This window comes from Martes martes (assembly GCF_963455335.1).
Source record: "Martes martes genome assembly, chromosome: 10".
Taxonomy (NCBI): domain Eukaryota; kingdom Metazoa; phylum Chordata; class Mammalia; order Carnivora; family Mustelidae; genus Martes; species Martes martes.
Window position 1 is genome coordinate 603,952 of NC_137898.1, and position 26,870 is coordinate 630,821.

Below are 26,870 nucleotides of genomic sequence, written 5' to 3' on the forward strand. Positions count from 1 at the left end.
GTCTGGCCGAGGAGGGGGAAGTCGGGGTCTCCGGGTGCATTGGGGTGATGAGTCGTTGGGTAGTGGGAGTCACGGAGGACGTGGTGGAGGGGGCAGCGTGGGTGGAGAGGGTGGTCTCCGGGCGCGATGGGGTGGGTATGGTTGTGGTCGTCCGGAAGGAAGTCCCCGAGGGAGGACCTGTCGTGTGGGCGGTGTTGGGGACTGGGGGCGTGGGCGCAGAATGAGACGTGTGCGGCGTGTGTCGCTTGCTGGTGGACTCCGTACCCGTGGCAGTGGCGGTGTGTGTCGCGGAGGTCAGGGTTCCCGTGGCCGGTGGTTGGTGGGAGACGGTGGGCTTGGGGGCGGATGAGGTTTCGTGGTGGTCGGGTGGAGAAGGAAAGGTCTTCCTGGACATGGAGGTTTTGGCTGTGCTGACGGAATTCGGGCTGTGCGTGGTCCGCGTGAGTGGCGGGGTCGTGTGCGTGGGCTGTGTCCCAGTGTTTGGAACGTGGGGGGACAGAGACGAGGAGCCCGTGGGTCTGGCCGAGGAGGGGGAAGTCGGGGTCTCCGGGTGCGTTGGGGTGATGAGTCGTTGGGTAGTGGGAGTCACGGAGGACGTGGTGGGGAGGGAAGCGTGGGTGGAGAAATTGGTCTCCGGGCGCGATGGGGTGGGTAAGGCCGTGGTCGTCCGGAAAGAAGTCCCCGAGGGAGGACCTGTCGTGTGGGCGGTGTTGGGGACAGGGGGCGTGGGCGCAGAATGAGACGTGTGTGGCGTGTGTCGCTTGGTGGTGGACTCCGTACCCGTGGCAGTGGCGGTGTGCGTCACGGAAGTGAGGGTTCCCGTGGCCGGTGGTTGGTGGGAGACAGTGGGCTTGGGCGTATATGAGGTTTCGTGGTGGTCGGGTGGAGAAGGAAAGGTCTCCCTGGACATGGAGGTTTTGGCTGTGCTGACGGAATTCGGGCTGTACGTGGTCCGCGTGAGTGGCGGGGTCGTGTGCGTGGGCTGTGTCCTTGTGATGGGGACGTGGGGGGACGGAGATGAGGAGCCCGTGTGTCTGGCCGTGGAGGTGGCAGTAGTGTTCTCCGGGTGCGTTGGGGTGATGAGTCGGTGGGTAGTGGGAGTCACGGAGGACGTGGTGGAGGGGGCAGCGTGGGTGGACAGGGTGGTCTCCGGGCGCGATGGGGTGAGTAAGGCCGTGGTCGTCCGGAAGGAAGTCCCCGAGGGAGGACCTGTCGTGTGGGCGGTGTTGGGGACTGGGGGCGTGGGCGCAGAATGAGACGTGTGTGGCGTGTGTCGCTTGCTGGTGGACTCTGTACCCGTGGCAGTGGCGGTGTGTGTCACGGAAGTGAGGGTTCCCGTGGCCGGTGGTTGGTGGGAGACGGTGGGCTTGGAGGCGGATGAGGTTTCGTGATGGTCGGGTGGAGAAGGAAAGGTCTCCCTGGACATGGAGGTTTTGGCTGTGCTGACGGAATTCGGGCTGTACGTGGTCCGCGTGAGTGGCGGGGTCGTGTGCGTGGGCTGTGTCCTTGTGTTTGGGACGTGGGGGGACGGCGACGAGGAGCCCGTGGGTCTGGCCGTGGAGGTGGCAAGAGTGTTCTCCAGGTGCGTTGGGGTGATGAGTCGGTGGGTAGTGGGAGTCACGGAGGACGTGGTGGAGGGGGCAGCGTGGGTGGAGAGGGTGGTCTCCGGGCGCGATGGGGTGGGTATGGTTGTGGTCGTCCGGAAGGAAGTCCCCGAGGGAGGACCTGTCGTGTGGGCGGTGTTGGGGACTGGGGGCGTGGGCGCAGAATGAGACGTGTGCTGTGTGTGTCGCTTGGTGGTGGACTCCGTACCCGTGGCAGTGGCGGTGTGTGTCGCGGAGGTCAGGGTTCCCGTGGCCGGTGGTTGGTGGGAGACGGTGGGCTTGGGGGCGGATGAGGTTTTGTGGTGGTCGGGTGGAGAAGGAAAGGTCTCCCTGGACATGGAGGTTTTGGCTGTGCTGACGGAATTCGGGGTGTGCGTGGTCCGAGTGAGTGGCGGGGTCGTGTGCGTTGGCTGTGTCCTTGTGTTTGGGACGTGGGGGGACGGAGACAAGGAGCCCGTGTGACTGGCCGTGGAGGGGGCAGTAGTGTTCTCCGGGTGCGTTGGGGTGATGAGTCGGTGGGTAGTGGGAGTCACGGAGGACGTGGTGGAGGGGGCACCGTGGGTGGAGAGGGTGGTCTCCGGGCGCGATGGGGTGGGTAAGGCCGTGGTCGTCCGGAAGGAAGTCCCCGAGGGAGGACCTGTCGTGTGGGCGGTGTTGGGGACTGGGGGCGTGGGCGCAGAATGAGACGTGTGCTGTGTGTGTCGCTTGGTGGTGGACTCCGTACCCGTGGCAGTGGCGGTGTGTGTCGCGGAGGTCAGGGTTCCCGTGGCCGGTGGTTGGTGGGAGACGGTGGGCTTGGGGGCGGATGAGGTTTCGTGGTGGTCGGGTGGAGAAGGAAAGGTCTCCCTGGACATGGAGGTTTTGGCTGTGCTGACGGAATTCGGGCTGTGCGTGGTCCGCGTGAGTGGCGGGGTCGTGTGCTTGGGCTGTGTCCCGGTGTTTGGGACGTGGGGGGACGGAGACGAGGAGCCCGTGGGTCTGGCCGAGGAGGGGGAAGTCCGGGTCTCCGGGTGCGTTGGGGTGATGAGTCGTTGGGTAGTGGGAGTCACGGAGGACGTGGTGGGGAGGGCAGCGTGGGTGGAGAAAGTGGTCTCCGGGCGCGATGGGGTGGGTAAGGCCGTGGTCGTCCGGAAGGAAGTCCCCGAGGGAGGACCTGTCGTGTGGGCGGTGTTGGGGACAGGGGGCGTGGGCGCAGAATGAGACGTGTGTGGCGTGTGTCGCTTGGTGGTGGACTCCGTACCCGTGGCAGTGGCGGTGTGCGTCACGGAAGTGAGGGTTCCCGTGGCCGGTGGTTGGTGGGAGACAGTGGGCTTGGGCATATATGAGGTTTCGTGGTGGTCGGGTGGAGAAGGAAAGGTCTCCCTGGACATGGAGGTTTTAGTTGTGCTGACGGAATTCGGGCTGTACGTGGTCCGCGTGAGTGGCGGGGTCGTGTGCGTGGGCTGTGTCCTTGTGATGGGGACGTGGGGGGACGGAGACGAGGAGCCCGTGTGTCTGGCCGTGGAGGTGGCAGTAGTGTTCTCCGGGTGCGTTGGGGTGATGAGTCGGTGGGTAGTGGGAGTCACGGAGGACGTGGTGGGGAGGGCAGCGTGGGTGGAGAGGGTGGTCTCCGGGCGCGATGGGGTGGGTAAGGCCGTGGTCGTCCGGAAGGAAGTCCCCGAGGGAGGACCTGTCGTGTGGGCGGTGTTGGGGACTGGGGGCGTGGGCGCAGAATGAGACGTGTGCTGCGTGTGTCGCTTGGTGGTGGACTCCGTACCCGTGGCAGTGGCGGTGTGTGTCACGGAAGTGAGGGTTCCCGTGGCCGGTGGTTGGTGGGAGACGGTGGGCTTGGGGGCGGATGAGGTTTCGTGGTGGTCGGGTGGAGAAGGAAAGGTCTCCCTGGACATGGAGGTTTTGGCTGTGCTGACGGAATTCGGGGTGTGCGTGGTCCGCGTGAGTGGCGGGGTCGTGTGCGTGGGCTGTGTCCCTGTGATGGGGACGTGCGGGGACGGAGACGAGGAGCCCGTGGGTCTGGCCGTGGAGGGGGAAGTCGGGGTCTCCGGGTGCGTTGGGGTGATGAGTCGGTGGGTAGTGGGAGTCACGGAGGACGTGGTGGAGTGGGCAGCGTGGGTGGAGAAGGTGGTTTCGGGGCGCGATGGGGTGGGTAAGGCCGTGGTCGTCCGGAAGGAAGTCCCCGAGGGAGGACCTGTCGTGTGGGTGGTGTTGGGTATAGGGGGCAGGGTCATTGATTGGGACGTGAGGGGCTTGTGTGGCCTGCTGGTTGTGGCTTGTCCTTGTGTGGTCCTGTAGGCCGTGTGTGTCGTGTGGTGTGTTTGGGTCGTTTGTTTGCTGTTGGAGCTGCTGGTGGTCTCAGGGGACGACGTTGCTTCTGTGTGCTGTGTCTGTCCAGTCTCATGAGCAGTTGGGCTTCTCGTGTGATGCGTGGCTGCTGTGGAAACGTTATTTGTCAGTTAGTCCTGTTGTTCTGAATACAACTCGGCGATCCACGCTGCCTCTCCCCTGTGCCTGCCTATGGCCTAGTTCTCCGGGCTCTCACGTCCCTGATGTTGACGTTAGGAGTTTTCTGAGTGTGTTCTTGCATTCTAAATGCATTTTTTTGCTGTTTTTGTTACTCCTTTGCAGCATAGTTGTGAAGTGCTATTTGGGGTCCCTTCCCTATGGCCCTTAGTAGCACCTGTGCCTTTCCGTACTCCCAGGTCGTCTCTTTGGGTTGGGTTGGGCATGTCCCCCTGAACATCCCCTTTTTGTCCTGGGACGTGTGTTTCTCTGAATGCTCTGGGAAGACTGGGGTTGTGTTTCCTTCTGTGAGGGTGTGGGGCGTGTGCTCTAGGTGCATTGTGAGCCGTGGTATGGCCTTGGGTCTGTGGTCACCTGGGCTGGGGTGGTTGTGGTGGGCCGGGGCTCTGGCGCTATGGCCGTGGGGAAGTTGGGTGGCATGTAGGTGGTGCTGTGAGCTCGGGGTTGTGGCTTGGCGGGGCACCCCACCTTTTGGCCCATTGTGGCCCACGCAGCGCCGCGCCGACCCCACGGCTTTGGTGTGCTGCGGGCATATGTGCTTCTGCCCCTTTTTGGGGACAGGCACATGGGTGTGCTTACTTGGTGGGGGTAGTGTAGAGGTCTCTGAAGTTTCTGGGGTCCATGGGACAGCTGTGCTGTGCTCTGTGGACTGAGCTGTCGATCGCGTCACTGAGCTGAGTGTGGGTGCTGTGGAGTTCGTTGTGGCCCCTGTCACCGTGGGTCCTGTGGCCGTGGACTTGAGAGTGGCCGTTGGGGCTGGTGCCGACGTGGGCCGTATGGTGATGGCAGGGATGGTTCGAGGTGACTCTGCAGGGAGCAGTGCTCAGAACATTCCTCCACATCCCGCGTACTCTCCCGCTGGACCTGGGCTCCCCCACCGCGCCGTATGCTGTGGGAGGGTTGTGGCTGCCCCTGCTGGCACCCTGGCCACCCTGGCTCAAGTGGCCTCGCTGCTGTTTTCCGGGACCCTGTGCTCACAGGGCCACTGCCTCTCTGTCCACCCACCCTTGGTGATAGAATGGACGACTTGTTCCCCTGCGGCTTCCGGGCCGCTGGAAGGGGTCCTGCTGGGCGGGACGAGGTGGGCTCTCAGGGATTCTCTAGGTGACCTGTCCTACGTGTTTTTTTCTCACTCGTATCAGGCAGCAAAGAACGGCCCCATTCTGTGACCAGTTATCCTCAGAAAAAGGCTTTCAGGGAAAGCAAGCCCCAGTCTGAAGCACACGGGGCTCTGTGTGTACGAATGAGCTCAGTGGCACGTTCTGTCTGTGGGAGGTGTGGGGCCCCGTCCCCCAGCCCTCACCTAAGCCCCGTGTCAAACCTGCTGTTCCCCTGGCTGCCCGGGACTGGGGGCTATCGCGGGCCCCCTCCCCTCCGGCTTCTGGGGGGAGTACCTGCCGCTCCCTCTGTGCAGAGCGGCCCCAGGGGCGGCCCAGGCTCAGTCCCTGCCCCGTCCCACACCCGTTGTCTGGGGCCGCCGGGACGGCAGTGTCGGTGGCCAGGACCCTGGGCACCGCAGTGCCCGAGAGACGCAGCCTGGGCTGGCCGGGGGCTGTCCCGCCGAGCCAGGGCAGAGCTGGCGTAGGCCTGCTTCACCTTGGCACCTAGTGTGTGCAATCACCTGTGCTGGGCCTCGGCGTGGTGGGCGGCGGCACTGCAAGGAGAGGGGCAGTCAGGAGCGCTGCCCCCTCGCCCAGCTGAGGACCCCGGGGGATGGGGCCGCCACGGGGGGCCTGGGCCCCTGTTCCTGGTCCTCATCCCCATCTTTTCCCTGTCCCATCCCCCCATCAGGCAGCGACCCAGGTGACCTGGTGCTGAGTCCCCAGCAGGGTGTGTGCTGGGCGGGGGGGGGGGAGTTCTGCCCTGTGGCGAGCGACTGGGGCGGAGGGTGGAGGCTGTTGCCTTTCCTGTGTCCACTGCCCTGGCCCGGGTTGCCGGGGCTCCCGGGAGGCTCCGCACCCCAGGGCACAGCCCTGCGGAGGGGGCTGCCGGGAAGGAGGCCGGAAGTGTGTGTGGGCTGGCCGCGCCCGCCGGAGGCTGGTGGGAGTGGGGGCTGGTGGCCCGCGGAGCTTACTGCAAGGAACGCAGATCCCCGTGCTGTGGTCGAAATACTCGTGCTGGGAACAGTTGTAGCAGCCTGGAGAGGAGGGGTCCAGAAGGTGACGGGGACGCCCCTGTTGCCCGGGCCTGGTCCCTCCCCTCTCTGTCCACCCCCAGCCCCCGCCTGTGCCAGAAGCCTGGACGCAGGGGCTCCCTGCTCAGCCCGTACCTTCGGTGTTGGTGTCTGGGAGGCTCTGTGGGTACTCGGGGCAGAGGCATGGCTGGTAGTGCCACGTGCAGTTGGCCTCCTGGTCGTACTGGTACCCGTTGTCCCCCGGAGCGTGTGTGTTGTAGAAGTCACAGTAGACGGCTGGGAGAAGGGGCTCCGGTCAGGCCCTTGGCGTGTGGGTCAGGGGGTCTGAACCCGCACCTGTGCCTGCCCCAGAGTGTGTGGTCCTATGGACAGGGGCGGGGGGGCACTCACGGCAGAAGTCTGGGGTCCTCCAGTCCACACACACGCCTTTGTCCAGGCAGGCCTTGGCGTAGGCGGCCACCGCATCACACAGGCACTCACAGTCGCCGCTGGTGTCACAGCCACACGCGTCTCGCACACAGGCTTCATAGTAGGGCAGGTGGTACACCTGTGGGAGCCGGCTGTCAGTGCCACCCGTGCCCGGGGCTGGGCACTGGGGAGCTGGGAGCCGGGAGCCCAGACCCTGGGAGATGGGGAGCCGGGGAGCCGGGGAGCCGGGGAGCCGGGACGTGGGGAACCGGGGAGCCGGGAGCGGGGGAGCCGGGAGCGGGGAGCGGGGACGGGCACACCTGGCTGTGGCAGGCGGCGAAGGTGGGGCCGTTGATGATGCTGCACTTGCGCGTCGCCCAGCTGCGGCGGAAGGCGTTGAGGCTGCAGGGGTCCAGCGCGAGGCTGGCGTCCCCGCACAGCGGGCTGTCTTTCCACGAGTTCACAAAGTCCAGTTCGCTGGACGCCACGTAGTTGCTGCGCGTCTCGAAGTCGTCTTTCATGTTCCCGTTGTAGTTGCCGCACAGGCCGCACAGGGTACCCTGTGGGGGGGCTGGCGTCAGGCCGGGCACTGGCCCTGCCTGCGGGCGGACCCAGGCCCGGGGTGGCGCCGGTACCTGGCTGCCGCGTGTGACGCTGATGGAGACGGTCATGCGTTTGTTCCAGACAAGGGTCAGGTCGTAGCTGCTGCCGACGGCGACGTGCAGCACCAGGTTCAGGGGGCTGGCGTCCACCCGCAGCCGCACGTGCGGGTCTTCCCCGTGGACCGTGTAGTTCCTGTCCGCCAGCACGACGGACAGACCCTGTGGGGCGGGGCTGTCATGCGGCTGCCTGGCCCCCAGGCTCTGCGTCCCCTGCCCAAGTTCTCTGAGGGAGGCGGACCCCATCTGTTAAGGGAGTGTGTGGGCCGGGCCTGCCCGGGCCGGCTCCCTGCTGGGGGCCTGTCCTCTAGAAACTGGGGTTGACAGAACGTTCCAGAAAATGGTGGAAACTGCACCAAGGGCTGAGGGTGAGGCTTCTGGGAGAAGCCCTTCCCTTCACACAGCTGTCCACCCCCAGGAGACACTGCTGCCTGCCCTGCGGATTGGAGATCCGGGGGCACCGAGAGGTCGGGACGTGGGGCTCTGGGGGCTGGGGTGCCCGGCCCACTCACCCCCAGGAAGATCTTGATGGCCCGGGAACAGGTGACGCCCGACTTTCCACACACAACATTCTCCGTCAGGACCGTGAAGCTGGGCTGCGAGTGGTTGGCCCCGCAGCCGTCCTGTGGGGACACAGGCGCTGAGGAGGGGCCCACCTGCTGGCCCCTGGACCCCTGCCCCCACGGCCTGGGTGGGCCTTACCGTGGCCAGGATGTACCCGCAGCTGCCGTCGAACAGGAAGCGCTGGCCGTCGAAGGTGACCACGTGGCCCTCCCCGTAGAGTGTGCAGGTGGAGGGGCAGCGGGCCCTCTGCCAGCACGTCCACTGGCCCCCGGAGCAGGTGCTGCGGACGGAGGGGGGCTGTCGGTGGCTGCACATGCATTCCTGTTGGACCCTGGCCTTGCTGGGGGTGTGGGGGGCCCAAGGGACAGGACCAGGCCGCCAGGGGCTCCGGGCGGCTGTGGCTTACCACGTCTTACAGTCGGTGTGGAGCTCTGCGCCCCGGGGGTAGGAGGCCCCCGCAAACTCGCACGGACATTCCTCGGGGGGTACGCAGTGCCCGGTGGCGTTCTCGTAGAGGCCCTTGGCGCAGACGCAGCCAGGCTCACACTTGGTGGGTACCTGCGGGGAGGGGGTCAGCGGCCCTGGGAGGGTGGCTTTGCCGACTGCCGCCCTCGCCTCGGGCCCCTCTGAGACCCTCAGGGCTCCTCCCCGTCCGTTCCCTGTGTGCCCCCTGCTCCAGGCCTCCCCCTTAGCGGGGCCACGAGGCACATTCTGGTGCCTCTGCGTCACTCCTGAGCTGTTGTGTCCCCTCTCCAAGTGGCGGGGGCTTGGCCCACAGTCCTCAGGGGCCCCCTGACGTAAGCACACGCCCCCTCCAGCTCCTGGCCGCCAGAGCCCCTCCTGACCCTCGCAGCCCTGTTTGGGCACCAGCCACCCTCATCACAGGCCGGTGGGGACAGTGGGACAGCGGGCTCCGGCCTCCCTGGGGAGTTTGTGAAAAATCTGCTCTCCAGAGAGAGGCCCTGGGGGCGGCCTCCACGACCAACCGACCAACCGGCCCTCCCACCCAGCGGGGCGCGCCCTCTGGGAAGCGCCGTGTGCCTCACTCAGCCCAGGCCTTACACAGGGGGTGCCGGTGGCCAGCCTCTGACATGTGGGGGCGCAGGCTGCCCCAAATGTTCTCTCTGACGACTCGTCACAGGACTGGAAGGTCTTGGGGGCCGAGCAGGTAGCTGCAGGGAGGGGGGCAGAGCTGGGGTGAGGGGCTCGGAGGGACCACCGCACCGGGCAGTCCAGGCCCCCGGCCTCAGGGCAGCTACATACCCAGGAGCAGTTGTGGGCGCCCGGGGCAGCTCAGCCTGCCGTTGACACAGTAGCTGCAGGAGGGGGGCCGTATGAGCGCACCAGCCACGGGCTGGGGGCTGCAGGCGGGGGCCTGGCCCCCCGGGGAGCCCCACGCTCACCAGATGGCGCCGTTGACCATGGCGGACTGGTCAGCCGGGAGGAGCTTGCTGCCGTCCAGGAGGCAGGGGCACTGGGCCTTGCGCACGCACTGGGCCTTGTGGTCGAGGTAGGTGCCCTCGGGGCAGGCGCAGCCGTCCATGGGCACAGCGCTCGGGTGGCACTCGGCCGCATGGTCAGACAGCGACAGGCACGTGCGGCCGCAGGCCCGAACGTCGTCGCCGAATGTCTGGTTGCCCGTGCAGGGGGTGGCTGTGGGGGGACTGGGGGTCAGGCCCTCAGGGCGCTGGGTGGGACTGGGCGGGTGTCTGTGGTGCCCCCGCACCCTCCCACCCCCGCCCGCACCCTCCGGCACGCACTGCAGTTCACGCCGTTCCGCCAGCCCCGCAGGAGGATGCCTTGTGTGGCACACGCGCGGGCGTAGTCACTCAGGGCGGCGCACACGTGGGGGAGGGTCTCCTCGTAGTTGCAGGCCTGGTACACGCACCTCTGCGGTGGACATGGCATGGTAGCTGAGTGTCCAGCCCCCCCAGCCCCCGCTGCCTGCCCCCTGATGCCCCCACTGCCCCGCGGACCCTGCCCACCTTGTAGAAGGGCCTGGGGTTCACTGTGGCGTGGCAGCTCTGGAACACAGTGCCGTCCCTCACCAGTACCGAGCAGTGGGTCTCTGCACACACCTCTGGGGGGACGGGGGAGGCGTGGGTGTCTCACTTGCCTGGCCTGGGCCTCATGCCCGCCCACAGGCCTCCCAGGGCCCAGCACTCACTGTTGAGCTGGCTCATGGAGCAGGGGTCTGTCTCGCGCTCCAGCGAGGCCGGGCAGTTCCCCGTCCGCCAGGAGTCCACGAAGAGCGGGGCGGTGCCCTCCACGATGCCCGTGCTGGTCATGAAGTCATCCGTCGTGTCCCCATTGAAGGTGCCACAGAGCCCTGTACCGGCCGGGCCGTGAGGGGGTCAGCCTGCGCTCCTGCCCCACCCTGTACTCCGACGCCCTTGTCTTCCGTCCCCATGCCCGGGACACGAGGCTGTCACTGGCCCTATGAGGGCCAGCCTGCGGTCCCGAGTGCTGGATGTGAAGGACTCTGTTGGGCTCTTTCTGTGCTGTGGCCACACTGAGCGGGGACGGGGAGGGCTCACCTCTGGTCCGGCCTCTGAACTGCGGCCCGACGGTGACATACGCCTGGAACACGGGCTCTAGCTGCACCACGAGCTCCAGCCCGAAGGTAGTGGTCATCTGGAGGTGGGTGGACGTCTGCCTGAAGACTGTGATGTTGCCTGGGGGGAGAGGGGCTTAGGAAGCAGGCTGCTTTGGGGCCCGGCCCAGTGAGGTCCTAGGTGCTGGGCAGGGGCTGAGGACATACGAGTCTTGTACGGTAGCCACTTGGTGTTGCCGCTGTTGGTGAGGACCTCGTCTCGAGAAATCACGATTTTGTCCTAGAGGGAGGGTGGCCTGAGTCACAGGGGTGCCGGAAACAGGGGAGGCCTCCCCTCCTGCCTGCCTGATGGGACACAGTGGGGAGGGGCCCGCGGCTGCGTGGCGGGGCGGCCTTACTTCTCTGGACATGTAGATGACGGCAGCTAGGGCGGTCTCCGAGTGCGAGTATCCAGACTTGTCGTACGAGGCCACGAGGGAGCCCCCATCAGGGAGCTGCGGGCTCTGGGGAGGGGTGGTGAGGCTTAGCCCAGGGGCCTGGGGGTGCTTCTCGTGACCTCCCCCGCCCCCGGGAGCCGCGTGTCCTACCTGGAGGAGGATGTAGGTACAGGCGCCGTGGAAACGGTACGGCCGGGCGTCGAATGTGGTGACGAAGGAGCCGCCTTCCAGGGAGCAGCGCCGGGGGCAGGGCCGCTCTGTGCACACCCAGTGGCCCAGGGAGCAGCGGCTGCAGGCAGGGACTGGCTTACCCAGACGGCACCCCCAGACGCTGCTGGGCCGAGGCTGCCCCAGGATCCCCCTGTGACCCCTCGCTCACTCCTGCTTTTGCCCTTACCACGTCTGGCAGGCGGCTGTCACCACTTCCCCGGCGGCGTGGGCCACGCCGTGGAGCACGCAGGGACACTGGGCAACCGGCACGCAGGTGTGGTTTTTGGAGACGTCATCCAGAACCGTACCTGTAGGACACGGGTTTCCTGGGCCCGTGGCTCGGTGCCCTCCCACCACCCCCCTGCACTTGCAGCTTCGCGCCCCTGAGCCACCGTGCCCAGACCCACGCGCTGCCCCTAGTTGGGTCAAGTCCCACGTCTTCCAGGGCTACCCATCTCCCTGCCCTGCCCGCAGGGCCTGTGGGGTGGGGGGCGAGCCCTTCCCTCCCCTGGGGCGAGTCGGGCCTGGCTCTGACGTGTTGGAGTTGGGTCGGGGCCTCCCCTCTGTCTCCAGGTGAGTTCCGAGGGGTCCCGGGGCCGCGGTTGCCCTGACCTTCGGGACAGAAGCAGCCGAAGGTGCAGAAGCTGGAGCAGGTGTGCTGCGGGTTGGAGCAGGTCCTGCCGCAGGCCGCGCCGCACTCCTGGTACACCTGGTTGGCCGGGCACGGGCCCACGGCTGCAGACGTGCAGGGGCTCTGAGACAGGGCCCCGGGGTGGGGGGGGGCGGCCGCACCCCCACCGCCTGCCCCGCCCCCTCCCCGGTCTCCTTCCAGCTCCCCGGCACGGTTCCCGGCCCTCCCGCCACCCTCCCCAGGACTCACAGCAGAGGCCGGGGCGCCGCCAGCGGCTGACAGGCTGGCCGGCCATGCTGCAGCGGCGCGAGTACTCGGACAGCGAGGCGCAGGCGCAGTCCCGCCGGCCCTGCAGCGCGCACTCGGCCACGTCCGCCTGGCAGCTCAGCACGAGAGGCTCTCTGGGCACGCTGCACTCGGGGGCCACCTGGGCCAGCAGCTGGGCGCAAGTCTGGGCCTGGCCAGAGGACCGCACGGGGTCACGGGGGTCGGGGCCGCCTCCCGCGCCGGCTGGAGACCCTGTCCCGCCCTAGGGGCCAGCCACCCCCCCGCCCCCCCACCCCGCCGTGGCTCAAGGACCCCTGTGGCCTGACGCACGTGCTCTGCCTGTGGGGCCTGGGGCCTGGTGACCGGCGTGTAGGTGCAGATCTCGTTGGGGTCATCCAGCGTCTGGAGGGCGGCATACGTGTGCGGTTCCAGCGGTTTGCCTGGGGAGGGGGCGGTTGGGTGGGGTCAGCACTGCGGTCCGGGCCGCCGGGGCTCTGGGCGCGGCCCCCACCTACCTTCCTCGCTCAGGAACTCGTCGGTCCGCGCGCCGTTGAAGTCCCCGCAGAGACCGCACAGCTTGCCCATGTGCCGCTTCTCTACCAGCACCTGCGGGCGGGCGGGCACCGCTGTCAGGGCGCCCCAGGACCCTCGCCCAGCAAGGGGGCGGGCCCAGAGCCACCGACAGAGCCCAGGCTCACTGCTGGACTCGGGACCCCAGCCTCCCCGACTGCCGGCGTCCTCACCAGCAGGTGACTGCCTGGGCCCCACATGACCACCAGCTCCAGCTCCAGCTGCTTGGCTACCAGCTGCACGCTCCGGCCGAACGGTGTAATCTGGAGCCCGGTGCTGGTGTAGGGCAGGCTGACGACCCTGCGGGGGCACAGTGGTCAGGGGCCACCCCCTTGGCTCCCAGCCTCCCAGCCCAGCCGCGTGGCCTACCCCACATCCTTTACGGAGATGACCGCCTTCTGCACGGTGACCACGGAGGCCCCCAGCTCCACAATGATCCGGGAGATGTTCCCGCTGGGCCCACGCCGTAGCTGGACACTGAAGGTGGGGGACGCGCCCTTGCAGGTGGCCGCAAAGATGTAGTTGCAGGTCCCCAGGAAGTCATACACGTGGCCATCGAACGAGGAGAAGTGGCCGGCCCCCCAGGTGGAGCACCAGCCCTTGTCCGGAGCTGTGGAGATAGCGGGCGGAGTCTTGGAGCCCGTGTGCCCTCCGCCCCCGCCGGCTGGTGGGGCAGGTGTGGGGGCCCTCACCCCACGAGCTCGGCCCCTGGGGAGTCCGCGCTGGTTTCCCAAGTTCCGGGTACTCTGGATTGGGCGGGAAAGAGCCCCTTCCCCTAGGGCGAGCCCCGCCGCAGGCGGGGTTTGCTCCCCACCCCCAGGCCTTCCAGGGGCTCAGCCGCTGCCCTGCCTGGGGTCTGTGGGATGCCTGTGGCAGCTCGGCTCCCGCCCAGGGCCCCCCACCCACCGGGAAGCCCGGCTAGTTTTCCTTCTGGGCGAGGGGCCGCTGGAGTTGCTGGAGTCGCCTCACGGAAAGCCCCAGCCGTGACCACTCCGCGGTAGGCCGTGGCGCAGGGCCTCTGGGTGACTCTGGAGGACGGGAGGCTGCCTGTGGCCCTCACCTGTGGGTGGGGAGTCCTGCAGCCTCCGGAGGTCTGGGTGCCCGGAGGACGTTTTGTTTAGACCTGTGTGGACAGGGACTGTGGTCAGCGCCGGGACGGCCTGCCTCTGCACTGCCCTCGGTGTGCAGTGTGTGGGCCCGGATCCAAGGGGTGGGGAGGGCAGCCTTGGTGTGGGGCTGATCCGGCTCTGGCTGACACGAGCTGGGCCCGTCTGCGAGCCCGGAGTGGCAGGGCGCGGCGCCTGACGGGGAGGGGACGGCGGTTGCTGGTGTTCGACGGGTGGAGAGGCCCCTGGGCGGCCGGGGTTGAGGGTGGTCCTCTGTGTCCCCGTTGGCCGGTCCTCTGGGTGGAGCTGGGGGAGGAGTCCCGGGCCCGCCGCTGCCTGCCCAAGCACAACTGGGTGTGACACAGAGCGGCCCCTCCCGCCCCCCCACCCCCGCCCCCGCCTCCCGCCCAGCCCACGTAGGACAGACCAGCAGCTTCGACAGCCCTGGCTCCAGGGCTCTGTGGTTCCTGTGGACCGCAGGTGGGAGGGGCCCTGCGCGGGGAGGGGCCTGGCGGGCTTTGGGCAAGAGGCCGTGGGAGACCTGGGGAAAGGTGTGCGGCCACCTGCCAGCCCAGGGCTGGGGTTGGCGTGCGGCTGTCCGAGCCGTCCTTCTGTCCGGCTGCAACGCCCCCCCCCCCGAGTTCCCAGGGTGAGGTCTGAACCTCCCCAGGGGACGTCTCCCTCTATCGGGCTCTGACAGTGGCTGCTTTCCCGCTTCCTCCTTCCTCGACAGTCCTGGGAGGACGACCGTTGCCAGAGAAATGGCGACGTCAGTCCTGCGACTGCAGGGACAGGAGTCGTGACCTCACTGGTGACTCGAGGGCGGCTGGAGAGGGGAGGTCTCCCCGGTGGGTCACTGCCTCCTCACCCCTCCTCCCGGCCTCGCTGTGGTCCTGGCGCTCCCATCCTGCAGACCCGTGCGGGGCCCCCAATCCTGCCATGGCTCCCATCCCACCCGGCCCTCGGGGGTCCTGACCCTGCCCGCTCCCCCACTCTGCTGGGCGGTGTTTGTGGGTCTCTGGGTGATGTCAGGGGACAGGGAAAACAGCGGCTGCCGAGGGGGCCCCCGGGTGGGGCGGGGGGCACACAGGCTTCCAGTGGGCCAGCGACGCTTGCCCCTGGGCCCCCTCCCTCGCGGTGTCCACCACGTGGGTCCCTGTCTCTGCCCGTCCTCAGCTCACGACCCACCCCCAGGACACTTCCAGCGGCCTCCACCACCCGCCCCCCGGGGGCTCACGCTCGGGCCCCACTCGCAGTGGCTCCTCTGCCAGCTCTCCGGGCGCCGGCCTCCCGCTCGTGCGTCTCCGGCTGTTGGAACGCTGCCAGCCCCTGCCTGGCCCCCTGCCTGCCGCAGCGCTCCGGGGACCGGCCAAGGGACTCTGTGTACCTCCCACTCGGAATGTCGGGACAAGTGCGGAGTCCTGCCCTGGCCCCACGGGGCCTGCAAGGTGGGCTGGTCCGCCTCCTCCGGGCCTTCCCAGCCCCGGGACAGGCCAGCGGCCTCCGGAGCTCGCCCTGTTCCCACTGCGCACTTGGCCGCCCTGCCCGCCCTGCCCGTCGGGCCCTGCCCCCCGCCTGCCTCAAGCTCCAGGCTCCCCAGGGCTCTTGCGCCCGAACTCAGGCTTTCCGAGCCTCTGGTTCGGGGGGCAGAGCCTGCCGGTCCTCAAAGGGCGCTGGCAGACACGTGGCCGGACTCTGGCCATCCCCCTCCGCCTCGGGTACAGCCGGACCCCCACGGCCCAGCCATGCTGTAGCCCCTTGCCACACCCGTACCCCACCCCGGCCGGCTCCCAGGGGCCTCCCTTCTTGTCCTGCTTCTGGGCCCAGGTCTCAGAGGGACGGGCCCAGGCCTGGCCCAAGTCCTGACCGCTCAGAGCCACAGGCTTCGTGGGAGGGAAGGGGTGAGGCGGGCCCAGGGGAAACCCACTCGGCTCAGCTGTTCATAGCCCAGCCCCAGTGGCTGGGTCCAGGCCGGGGAGCAGGCTTGGGGTCCGAGGCTCTGGGGCCACCGAGGAGGGGGCAGAGGGGAAGCACCGTGGGGACAGGAGAGACACGTCCTGCTGGGCTCTCGGGCAGAATAGAGAAGACGCAGAGGGCTTGGCGCCTGCCGTCAGCGAGGAGGGGCGGTTCCCTGGCCCACCGTGGGACCCCTCGGGGCTGGCTGCCTCCCGTCCTCGGGGACGCATGGGGCCTGGGGCGGTTAGCAGAAGGGACCAGCGGGTTGAGGGGACCGGGAGGAGAGACGGGCTGCTGCTCCGTGGGCCTGGTGGGCAAGACCGGGTGGGCTCTGGGAGCGGCGGTCCCTTCTGAGCCTCATAAAATGGTGGGGGTCCTGGGCCCTCACATGTGTTTCCTTCGGCCCTTTTGTTTAACCCTATGGAAGCCACGTGATGGGGCAGCTTTCCTCCACTGTTATAGATGGGGAAGGTGAGGCCCAGAGCCCGTGCAGCCCCTGCCCTGCCCCATCCATCCTACAGCCCACCCAGGGCCCAGGGCCCAGTGGGGAGAGGGACACAGTGGGCTCTGGGTGCTGGGTCCCCAGCATGTCCCTGGCCCACACACTCAATGTGGCTGAGGAAACTGTATGTCCCCGAGGAATGCCTGCCCGCCAGAGCCCAGCATCGTTCCTCCCTGGCCACTATGCCCAGGGTGGGGGTAAGCGGCAGCCTGGGCACAGGCTGGGCCGGGCTGGGCTCAGAGACCCCGGCCTTGGCCATGTGGGATGGCTACAGGGCAGGGAGGGGCCTGTCGTCCATCAGCTGCCTGGAGGCCAGCCCGACTCCGGCCCAGTCTATGAGGCAACAAGGGACCCTCTGAGGGCTTCCGTCCACCCCTAGAGTGTGGCCCGCGGGCCCCCACTCACCAGTGCTGAGCAGGGCCCCCCCATAGGACAGGAGCAGCAGCAACCGAGCCCCGAGCATGACGGTGGCGGAGAGAGGTCACCGCTGGCCCTGGCCCCCGCCGCAGCAGGACAATGGGCGGGCTTGTGTGAACTCCACCAGCCGGAGAGGCCGGCCCTGGACGCCTTATGTAGGGGCTGCAGTCCCGGCCCCGGCCGCACCCATGGGGCGCACTGGTGCCAAGCAGGATCTTGGGCTCCGTGTTATCAGGACTTGGCCTTTGGAAAGGTCCTCGGGGGGCAGTTGCTGCACCATCACGGGCCTCTGGGCAGCGGCTGGCACAGGCCCTCCAGAGCCCTGCAGACATGTCCTGTGTTTGCTCCAGGCCGACACAGCCGGGGCCGTCCTGGGGGTGGTTCCAGAAGGTCTGCGTGGGCATGTCAGCCATAGCTTGGGGCCGAAGGGCATTTGTCCAGGGTATGTGGGTGAGGCCCCTGGGCACCCTCTCTGCCCCTGTGGGGGGAGCCCAGAGTGCCAGGATAGCGCCTGGGGTGAGCTCTACCCTCACTCAGACCCTAGGGCCCACAAAGGTGCCCGCATGCTGGGCTCTAACCCACCTGGAGGAGGGACACCCCCATGGGAGGACTCCCCGAGAGGGGAAGCCGATGCAGGGTGCCCTTGGGGGTGAGGTCCCAGGGTGAGGCTGACGGCACAGCCAAGGGCAGGGCTGGCTGGGAGTGCTGAGAGTCACGCTTTACCCAGAAGCGCCCCCCAGTACTATTTTCTGACCCTCAGGGCTCTGAGCTGCTCGTGGGCACAGGAGAGGGACGCAGTGGCCGGGGGCCTGGAGGTCCCGTCTGGGAGGGCATCTCTGTGGAGGCTGGGTGCCAGCCTCAGGGTGCCGACCTCCCAGGTCGGGGAGCAGGGGCGTGCCTGCCACCCCCTGGGAGAAGGACATGGTTCCTGGGGGACAGCATCTCGGGGAGCAGGGAGCGGGGAGGACACATGCCGGCATCATGAGGGGTCAGGCTGAGGCCCGGGGTGAGAGACGGGATCAGGGCAAAGGTCAAGATCATGGTCAAGGTGAGGTCAGGAAGGGTCGCGATCGGGGAGGGTTACGGTCAGAGTGAGATGAGGTCAGCAGGTGTGAGTGTCTCAGATCTTGTGGGATCCTCTCGCAGGTGGGGAGCAGGTGTGGGCCTGGTGACTCTGGGGCAGGCTGGTCCTAAGTGGGAGCCTCTGTGGGACGCCGTGTGGGAGTTTGGGGCCCTGGTCCAGGGGTTCCCCCTTTCCTGAGGTTCTGGCCCCACAGAGACTTGGGGTGCGGGAACCCCGGGCTCCTGCCCCTGAGGACCCCCCCGGGCTGGGAAGGCTGCAGCCCGCCTCACAGACCCCCTCCCCCCCAGAACCCCAGCCACGGAGAACAGTAGATGCCATGTGTTTACCTTAAATAAACTTTAGTGTTTTTTTTTAAACATTATTTATTTATTTGAGAGAGAGAGCTTGAGAGGGGAGAAGTCAGAGGGAGAAGCAGGGTCCCCGCCGAGCAGAGAGCCCGATGCGGGGCTCGATCCCAGGACCCCGGGACCGTGACCCGAGCCGAAGGTGGAGGCTTGACCCACGGAGCCCCCCAGGCGCCCCTGAACTTTAGTTTTGATAGAACATGGTTTGGACGAAGACAGCGCGTAGCGGGTGGCCAGCCCTGGCCAGTGGATGGGAGGTCCCCGGGCGCGCTCGGTGCTCCTGTCTCCTACTTCACTGGAAGCAGAGGTGGGTGGGGAGGGCACAGTTCTGAGACGCTGTCTTGGATGCTCTGGGGCCCCTGGCTGGGGTCACGGCGGCGAGGGCCAGGGGACACAGCCTGGGCTCTCGGTCCACAGGCCATAGGGCTGCTGCGTGTTCTCCCTGACCTCGGAGAGCTCTCTCTCTCCTCGGGGGGCTCCCGAAGCTCTGAACCGTGGGTGGGAGCAGGGTGGGCCCCGGAACCTCAGTCCTGGCCGGGTGCTGGGTGGGTGGCACCCAGGTTGGGGGGCAGCGGGGAGGAGACGTGTCAGGCCTTGGAGCGAGCAGGGTGAGGAGAGGCCCAGAACCCGCTGAGAAGATGTCCTTGGGCTGCCGGGGTCCTCTCCCACAGGTGAAACCACCTCCTAAGGTGGGCGGCTGAGGCTGTGCCCCTCGTGTCCCCTGAGGCCAGGGCTGGGGGAGCCCCAGGCCTTGTTTTCTGCCCACACCCTTGCTGGTCCCCCAACTGCTTTACCTGCCAGTGGTGTCCCCCCCAGCACCCCCAGCAGGCACCCGACCGCAGGGCGTTGGCACGGGCTACTCGTCGCCTCCCCACTGCCTGCCCCTTTCCATCTCTCCACTCAACACCCTGCGCAGAGCGTGCTGTCCCGTCTCCCAGCAGCGCCTCCACCCGTCCTGTCCTCCACGTGTCCAGGTGTCCCATGGCCTGGAGGGTGCCCGTGCCACGGGACGCGCCAGGGGACAGGGACGGATGGAACCAGAGGCCGGGGAACTGTGGTCACGTGCACACTCCGGGGGAAGGGGCCAGGGCTTGTGGCAGGCCGGGGGTCCCCAGTGTCAGCCCCCCAGCAGCTCAAGGGGCTCAGGCTTGGCCCCAGCAGGGGTGGGGTCACGGGGACTGGGACAGGGCCGCCCACGCGGCCTGGAGTAGAGAAGCCTGGGCACGTGTGTACGTGGGAGACTCTGCGTTTCCTGGAAAATGTTACTATGCGTTCCAGCGCCCGTCACCGCGGGGCTGGTCATGCTGCGTGTGCACGGTTAGCGGATGGCCCTTGGCCTCCAGCGCTGCCCACGCCCGGGTCCGGCTCCATCCCGGTGGGGCGGGGGCTCCTTGGTGGTGGCCCCCACGTCCCTTTCTCTACACCGGTGCCGCCCCGGGAGGCTCGCGTGTGCTGAGCAAACAGCGTGCGATAAGCTGTGTGTGCGGCCATTGTTCCCCGGCCGTGGGGGTGACAGAGGCCCCTCCTGCTGGCCAGCCTTGGGCAGTGGAACCCGCGGGCCAGACAAGTGGGTGATTGTCAAGCCTCACAGCCCGGCACAGACCCCCTGCCCTCGTCCTCTGTCTGCATGGCCGGGCCCCGAGCCGCACCCTTGGACCCAGGCCCGGCTGACACGGTGCCGGGAGCTCGGGCGGGCCTAGCACCAGCCCCCAGCCCCAGCGTCTCGGCACTGGGGCCCTGCCCACCGTCTCCAGCTTCAGGGCTCGGTGGAGAGGGTGGGTGCTGGCCGCGAGGCAGTGGCTGTCCCAGCAGCCTTGACCTGACCTTGGCCTGGGATTGAGGGCCTGCCTGAGGGCACCGGCGTTCACCGTTGGCACGTGCTTCCGGAGAGCTCCTGCCCGGGCTTGGGGCCTGGCTCTCGTCCCAGGCAGGGAGCCCCCAAGACCCTGGGTTTGCTGGACGCCGGTTTCCAGAGGATCCCGAGTGCCCAGTGGTCAGCCAACCCCTCTGGGTCCCCCCTGTCAGTGTGATGTTCTTTGGGGATGGGCGGGTACGGCTTCACCCCCTAAAGCTCGGCCCCCCAATCCCTGTCACATCAAAGGACTGAAAGCCATGGCTTCGGGTGTGTTAGGGAAAGATTTCCATGTGGGAGCCAGGGGTGGCTTTGTGGCAGCCGTGCCCCCGTCTGGCGAGCTGCCACTACCTGTGGGAGGGGCGGGCCGGCGGCCGGCGGCGGGCTGGTGTGTGTGGCCCCAGGTGCCCCGCCGCCGGGCACAGAGTGGGGCAGTTTAGACCCCTGGCATCGGGCAAGACCGAGGGGCTGGGGGCAGGGCGCCCCTCCTGTGGCTCCCCCGGGGGTCAGGCCCAGCCCCTAGGTGCCCGCTGCTTGGGCAGATGGTGGAGGCCAGGAGACCCTGGGCCTAGAGGGGACCCGCGGACCAGGACCTCAGGCCTGCAGTGAGAGTCACGTGTCTACCCCAGCTCCACCTTCCCCCCAAGATCCGGGGGCAGCCGGGGTTCCAGCAGGTCCCAGCTGCGCCCCTCCTTCTTTCTCCCCGCGAGTGTCCTTCTCGACACCCGGGTCACCCTGCTGCCCTCCCACGACGGATCCTGCTCCGTCCGCACGCTCGGCCTCTTCCTGCCCTTGGGCCTGGGTTTGGAGTGGCTGTCGCCCAGCCCTGGCCTCCGGTGGGGCAGCCTTAACACCGATGCCCGTGGCCCCACTGTGTGGCCGTCAGATGGACAGACGTCGTGTCTGGGTCTGCAGGAGGGAGTCGTGGAGGCCCCTGGGCCTGGGGGGCAGGTCAGGGAGCCGCCGGCAGGGGAAGCTATAGCCTGAGCCTTTGGCTGGTGGCCGTGGGCCTGGCGGAACCGTGTTCTGGCACAGGGTGGTGTGTGCTCTGGCCTCTCCCAGGCTCCTGACTTTCCGTCCCTTTGCTGTGCCTGACCCTGGGCTGAGGCCCGGCTGAGGAGCTCCAGGGCAGCTTGAGCCGGGGGCGCTGGGAGAGCAGGCGGGGGGCTGGACGCCAGGAGCACAGGCCGGATCGGCCTGGCCGACCTCCTCTTCCACCAGGGCTGGGCTCAGCGGGGCAGCGGGCGGGGGCGCCCGCGCCGGACCCCTCGATGCCTCCCACCCGTGGTCAGGGTTCCTCGGAGTACCCAGCCCTCTGTTGGGGGACCCTGTGCCGCTCTCCCCGGTCGGTCACTGGCTCACTCCCCCGAGCGCCCGGGGCGTGAGCACTTCCGGCAGCTGCGGCTGTAACAGCTGTCCCTCAGCTGGGGGCCAGCCGGGAGCGGCCTCAGTGGCGGGCCACCGGCCCCTGGTTGGCCCCCAGCGGCCCCCCCGGCCTTGGCTCAGTGCCCCCTGCCTCTCCGTGCCAGCGGATGTCGAGTGGAAACAGACAGATAAGGTTGGGGAGGAGGATTCGGGGTTTGGGCCTGGTGGCCGGCGGGGTGAGGAGCGGCCGGGCTGGGGCGTTCTCTGCGCCGCCGCCTCTGCCTTCCAGGTCGAGTGTTTGCCGCCGCGGGCGGCCGGTGAGGGGGCTTCGTAGGGTAGGGAGACCGAGGGCCGCTGTCCGTGTGACCCCGGGAGCAGGTGGCCGGGTGCTGGTGGCCATCAGGGCAGGGCCAGGGTGCACATGGACTCTGGCGCTGGTGATGGGGCATATGGGAGGTGAGCCCCTCAGGTGGTGGTTCCGTGGGGGGCCGGTTCTGGCTGCGTCCCGGCTGCGGCTGGGGCCTCCTTGCTGCGCACGGCAGGAGAGGAAAGCGTTCCGGTGTCTCTCCTCGCAGGGGCCTGAGTCTCATTATGGGGGCCTCACCCCCACGACCTCTTCACACCCCCCCAATTCCATTCCCTTTGGGTAAGAGCTTCCACATAAGAATCTGGGGGCTCGCACGCAGGTGGTTCGTAACCGGCAGTATGGGAGGTAATCAGCTTGGGGGGTGCTGGCAGGACCCCCGGAAGCATGAGTCAGTGGCGGATGCAACTCTGAGCTGGGAGGGCCCTGAGGAGCCTAGGAAGGCTTCTTGGAGGAGGTGGGCTAAAAGAGGGGCAGCCAGACCCTCAAGGCCAGGGGCTGGGGCCAGGGTAGGGAGAGGCTCGCCAGGCCTGGGAGTGTCTGTACCGTGTGGGAACACTGGTGAGAGGGCAGGGGCAGTGCCAGAGACGGTCCTGGCCAAAGAGTGAGCTGGGAGAAATGGGTAAACCGAGGGGCTCTGCACAAAGGGGTGACACACCGATTCAGGCACGGCGGGCCGCACTGGCCCGCTGAGGCCTCCAGACGGACAAGGAGTGGGTCGGCCCTCCCCTGGCCACGATCGTTCTATGTGGCTGCTCGAGGAGATCATGGAACACGCTCTGTGGGGCCAGGTGGACCTCCGGGGCCGGCCCGGGGAAGCCCCAGGGGTCAGAGGGCCGCTCAGGGGCCGTGCTGTCCTGCTGACCGCTGTGGGGGGTCCGAGCAAGTACCCGTGACCGCCGGCTGCCCGTAATGGGCAGTTGCCGTGGGCTCCACCACACATGGGACTGGACGGCCAAGGCCCCGGAAATGTGCGGTCAGCGGGGAAGGCCCCTGGGGTCAGAGGCCCCGGACCCACCTGGCGTCAGGGGAGGGGCTGAGACAAGCAGCCACTTGTGCGGTCCCCTCCTGCTATAGCAGCCCCCGTGGCTGGGGGTTGGAGGAGCGGGCTGCTCCCCTGCTCGGGGATCCTGACCGTCCCCCCACCCTGAGCACTGGTGGGGGCGACAAGGATGGTGCGACTCACCCTCGGAGCCTGGTTTGGGGCATTGACACCTGCTGTGTGCGGGCGGTGGCCTCTGGGGCCTCGGACCCCAGGTGCAGGAGGGGCTGAGAGAGGCTGGTGGCTGGACGCAGGGCGGGCGGAGGACGAGACATCCGTGTGGGCCCCATCCCGGCCGCGCGGCGAGGCAGGATGCCCCTCCCTCCCCTCGCTGTCTGCCTTTCCCAGGCTCAGAGCCAGACCCCAGGGACCCCACAATCCTCAGTTTAAGAGCGATTTCTGGAAGCTTCCAGAAATCGTGGGAGCCACAGGCCTGGGAGGGAGCCTCCCCTCCCGGCGGGTGAGAGCACGTCCTGCAGCTCTAGCCGCTGTAACAGCTGCACCAAACCTGCTTGGGTCGGAAGAGTGCCGGTGAATGGGCTTCTGCCCGCACCCATCTCCTGCGACCGTCCCCGCCATCACGACAGCCGGCCCCGGAGGGCTGCTCCCCTGTGCCCGGGGCCTCGTGCCCTCTGGGGCCTCGTGTGCATCAGAGCACAGCCACACGCTGCGGTCGCTGCACACGAGACGGGCACACGAGTGGTGCCGGGTTGGTCTGTGAACCTGGCTCTGCGTCTTGAGGGACGTCGCCGGGGTTCAGCTCGTCCCCTTGCACTGCTGCGCCTCCGCGGCGGCGCTCTCCCTGGGCTCCCCTGGCTCCGGGAACGTCTCCCGACGACTGGAGCAGGTGGCTGGTGTCCTGCTGGCTTTTTTGGGACGCAGCCAACCCCCCGCCCCCCGACAACCTCCCCCTACGCAGCCCTTTCCCCACTGCACACCCTGCCGAGCGGGACCGAGGGCCTCCTGCCTGGACCCCGCGTCTGTTCTCCGGGGTGGCAGACGTGCTCCTCCGGTCCCCTCCCTGCTGTCTCCCCTCTCCTGGGACTACGGCTCTCACTGTGGAGTCCCAGCGGATGACTGTCCCCCACACCGTTCCACCCTCCAGACTCAGGCCGGAGGAGAACCCAGGCTCTGCCGCTCTCCTTGCCGGAGACGGAAGTCCTCGATGAGACGGAATTTAAATTAAAAAAAAAAAATCGTACTGTGGAGAGTCACTTTTTTACTGAAAGTCACTCAGTAAAATGTGGAAGGATGCAGAAAGGCCACAAGAAGATAGACTCGCCCTTTGTCCAAACCCATGAACCTTGTCTGTGGGCCGTGCAACTGTCCTGGGGTAGCCGCGACACCAGCAGTGTCCACCTTCCGGGCCCTGGGGGCCCCATCCCGGCGTGGGCAGGGCTCGCTCCTGCTGTGGTGTCCCTCCCCTGGCTGCTGGGGGTCCGGGCTTCCCGGGGCTCGCTGGTTTGTAGCCGCATGCCACCTCCGCCTCCTTTCACTGGCTCCCCTTCCTCTCCCTGCAAACGAGCCCAGCTCAAGTTTCCCCTTCTCGTAAGGACGCAGTCATGTCAGATGAGGGGCGCGCCCTAGTGACCTCACCTGCAAGAACCCTATTCCCAAGTCGGGTCCCGTTCTGAGGTCCAGGGGTCAGGACTTCCCCTGGGGACTGCGGGGGGCACGACCAAGCCCCAGACATACCCTTTTGTGCTCGGTGACCTGTCACGGGGCCGCGCTGCAGGAATCCCTCTGCTCTTTGGAGACTGCTTCGGCGGCTGTGTGGTGCGGCTTTTTTATCTTCCGGGGACTGGGTGGGTGGGCCAATCCTCCCAAGGCCTCGGTGCTTGCCCTCGGTCGCAGGCTGTTGTCACAGAGGGAGAAGCCCATTTCCGGAGGCCCTGTGGGCTGTCGCTGGGGGAAACGCAGGCCCCCGCCTTGCCCGAGCGGCGTCTGCGCTGTGCGTACTCCCGAGCGAGGCCTCTCTCCCTCAGGCCTCCCGGGCGAGCTGCTCACAGGCCGCCCTCCCCCGGGGCCGTCCAGGACATGAGTCTCTCCCTCGCCCCCACCTCGTCCTGGAGATCACCGAGATAAATGTGGGACCCCGGGCCTGGGCCTTGATGCCAGAGTCAGCCCCCAGCCCTCAGGGCCGCATGGCACTCCCTGGGGCCCTTGAAATCTATAGGACAAGGGTGCCCATGGCCGCTAACTAGGGCAGCCTGCGCTTTCCGCCGGGCTCTGCTGCCTGCGTGTCTGAGGCTGGTGTTCTCTGGGCCCCCCAGGATCTCCACCCCCAGCCCTGACCCCATGCTGGGTAGAGAGGCAGCCCCACAAGCTCCATCGCCAACGGCTGACCCGTGCTGGGCCGGCAGGCCCCCCCCAGGAACCTCACCCCTGGGTGCTGACCCCGCGCCGCGTCGACAGGCAGGCCGGCCCCTACCAGCTGCTCCTTGAGAGCTTTCCGCTGACTTTCCCACCCAGCCCCCTCTGTAATCTGCAGGTCAAAGGCCACAGCCCCTTCCTGGAGGCCTGTGCACGTGGCCACTGGCAGACCCCCCCTCCCCTGCTGTAGCAGGGCCACCATGGACCCTGGCCCCCGGTCCAGCTGTGGGTCCTGCTTCGTGGGGCCCTGTCCCCTGCTGGGGGGTGGCCGTCCCTGGCCGGCTGCACTCCCTGGCCACGGCCTCCCCTTCTTTAGGGAGATGGGGCTGTTGGAAGCTCTCCCAGTGCGGCGCCCCAGCCTGTGGACGTGGCTGAGGCTGGCCGGGCCCCTCCTGGGAAGACAGCCTCCCTCTCCCTGGGGCGGGCCCTATGCGCTTGAGCGGCTCGGCTGATCGCTGGGGCGCGGGGCGCCGCGTGGCGGGTCCGGACAGACCCCATCTCCCCCGCCCCCGGAGCCAAGTGGTCATTCCGGGCATGCCCCAGCCTCACGGGCCTTCGGACTCAGTAATCATGAGTCCCTGCCCCAGGGACCCACTGCCAGGACGGGCCCTTGGTCTTCAGCCCGGCCCCGGGTTCTCCAGGGTGGGCCCTGACCGTCCTCTGGGAGGTGTGCTGAGCCCCGGGGCCTCCGGGTGGGGCCTGGGACCCCCTCCGAGGACTGGTGTTTCGTGCCGCTAATCAGGCCAAGTCTCAGGAATTCCCTCGAGCCTCGGTCACCGTGGCCCAGCGGCCCTCCGTGGGACAGGGACCAGGCAAGGAGGGCCCAGGGCTGTGACAGAGCAGGGGATCGCTGGCCTCCTAGGGCAGAGTCCCCCCCGAGTGTGACTCTCAGAGCGATGGGTCCCTGCGCTGCGAGGGACCATCACTGTGCATTCAGCAGAAGGAGAAGGAGCCGCTGTCCCACGGACACACCCGGCACAGACAGGGGAAACGCGTACCCCGCGTGCAGGCCGCAGACCTGCGTGTCCCCGTGGCCGTGGGGCCTGCAGGCGGCCAGAGCCGTGGAAGACGCCCCCTGCCTGGGGCCACGCTGCACAAGGACAGAGGGCGTCAGGTCGCAGTGGGATGTCCTCCAACCCGGCTCCAGGGCCGTGAGGCTGCTGGCCTGCCTGACCCCCGAGGGCGGGGGTCCCCACGGCGGGGCCACGCACCGTCACACTCACACGCGTGCACTCGGGCCTCGCTGCTCCCACGCCCCTGGGGCCCACACGCCGGCTTGCTCTCCCCATCTCGTGACCACACGCCCCCCACCCCGCAGGGCCGGAGCTGGCGCCACCTGCTGGTGAGCCTCAGCACCCTCGTGGGCCGCCCTCCTGCGGAACCTTCCAGCGGCCTGGCTCAGGGATCCGGCTGGACCCAGCTTGGTTCGGGGTGGGCGGAGGGGCTGCAGGGTGGCCTGGACACGCCTCGGGGGGCCTGGGGGCCAGGTCTCTGCACATCAGGCTGTCGGAGCCCCCTGGGCCCAGAGCACAGCCCAGGTGGGCACATGGCGCCTGGGATCTCGGGCCGGCAGGGCCTGGGCGTGGCTCCGGGGGGCGGAGGCCAGTGTTTGCACCTGAGGGACTCAGAGCTCTCTCCTGCTGCAAATATTCAAGGCCCCAGACACCGGACAGCCGCTTCTCAGCCCTGCTGCCCACGAGGGCCGGGTGGCTTGATGACCCGGGAGGTAGGAGCAGTTTCCGGAGGACCAAGGGAAGGTCACCTGGCCTCCACCCCCCGGGGGACCCGTCCCCAACGACTCGGGTGGGGTCTTCCCCGTCTCTTTCTGCGACGTTGGGCGCTTTCCGGCCTCCTTGACCCCCTTCCCTCCCCCATCACCCTCCCAACCCAGTTCTGATTTCCCTTCCCCT

At 67.9% G+C, this 26,870-nt stretch overlaps 1 protein-coding gene across 1 annotated transcript; it reads right to left on the bottom strand.

Moving 5' to 3' along the window:
* Positions 1-5,738: 5,738 nt before the first annotated feature.
* MUC6 (mucin 6, oligomeric mucus/gel-forming) lies at positions 5,739-16,582 on the bottom strand (the record flags this gene model as incomplete). The annotated part of the gene is made up of 28 exons (XM_080817862.1): positions 5,739-5,775; positions 6,081-6,258; positions 6,391-6,531; positions 6,646-6,802; positions 6,984-7,223; positions 7,299-7,484; positions 7,835-7,945; positions 8,025-8,166; positions 8,293-8,444; positions 8,949-9,058; positions 9,150-9,202; positions 9,290-9,539; positions 9,647-9,776; positions 9,872-9,966; positions 10,054-10,215; positions 10,424-10,561; positions 10,648-10,720; positions 10,839-10,943; positions 11,028-11,166; positions 11,275-11,395; positions 11,700-11,822; positions 11,968-12,175; positions 12,316-12,425; positions 12,501-12,591; positions 12,729-12,855; positions 12,925-13,165; positions 13,616-13,678; positions 16,525-16,582. 28 exons carry the CDS (start codon positions 16,580-16,582, stop codon positions 5,739-5,741), a joined length of 3,741 nt encoding a protein of 1,246 aa, XP_080673988.1.
* Between the last annotated feature and the right edge of the window lie 10,288 nt (positions 16,583-26,870).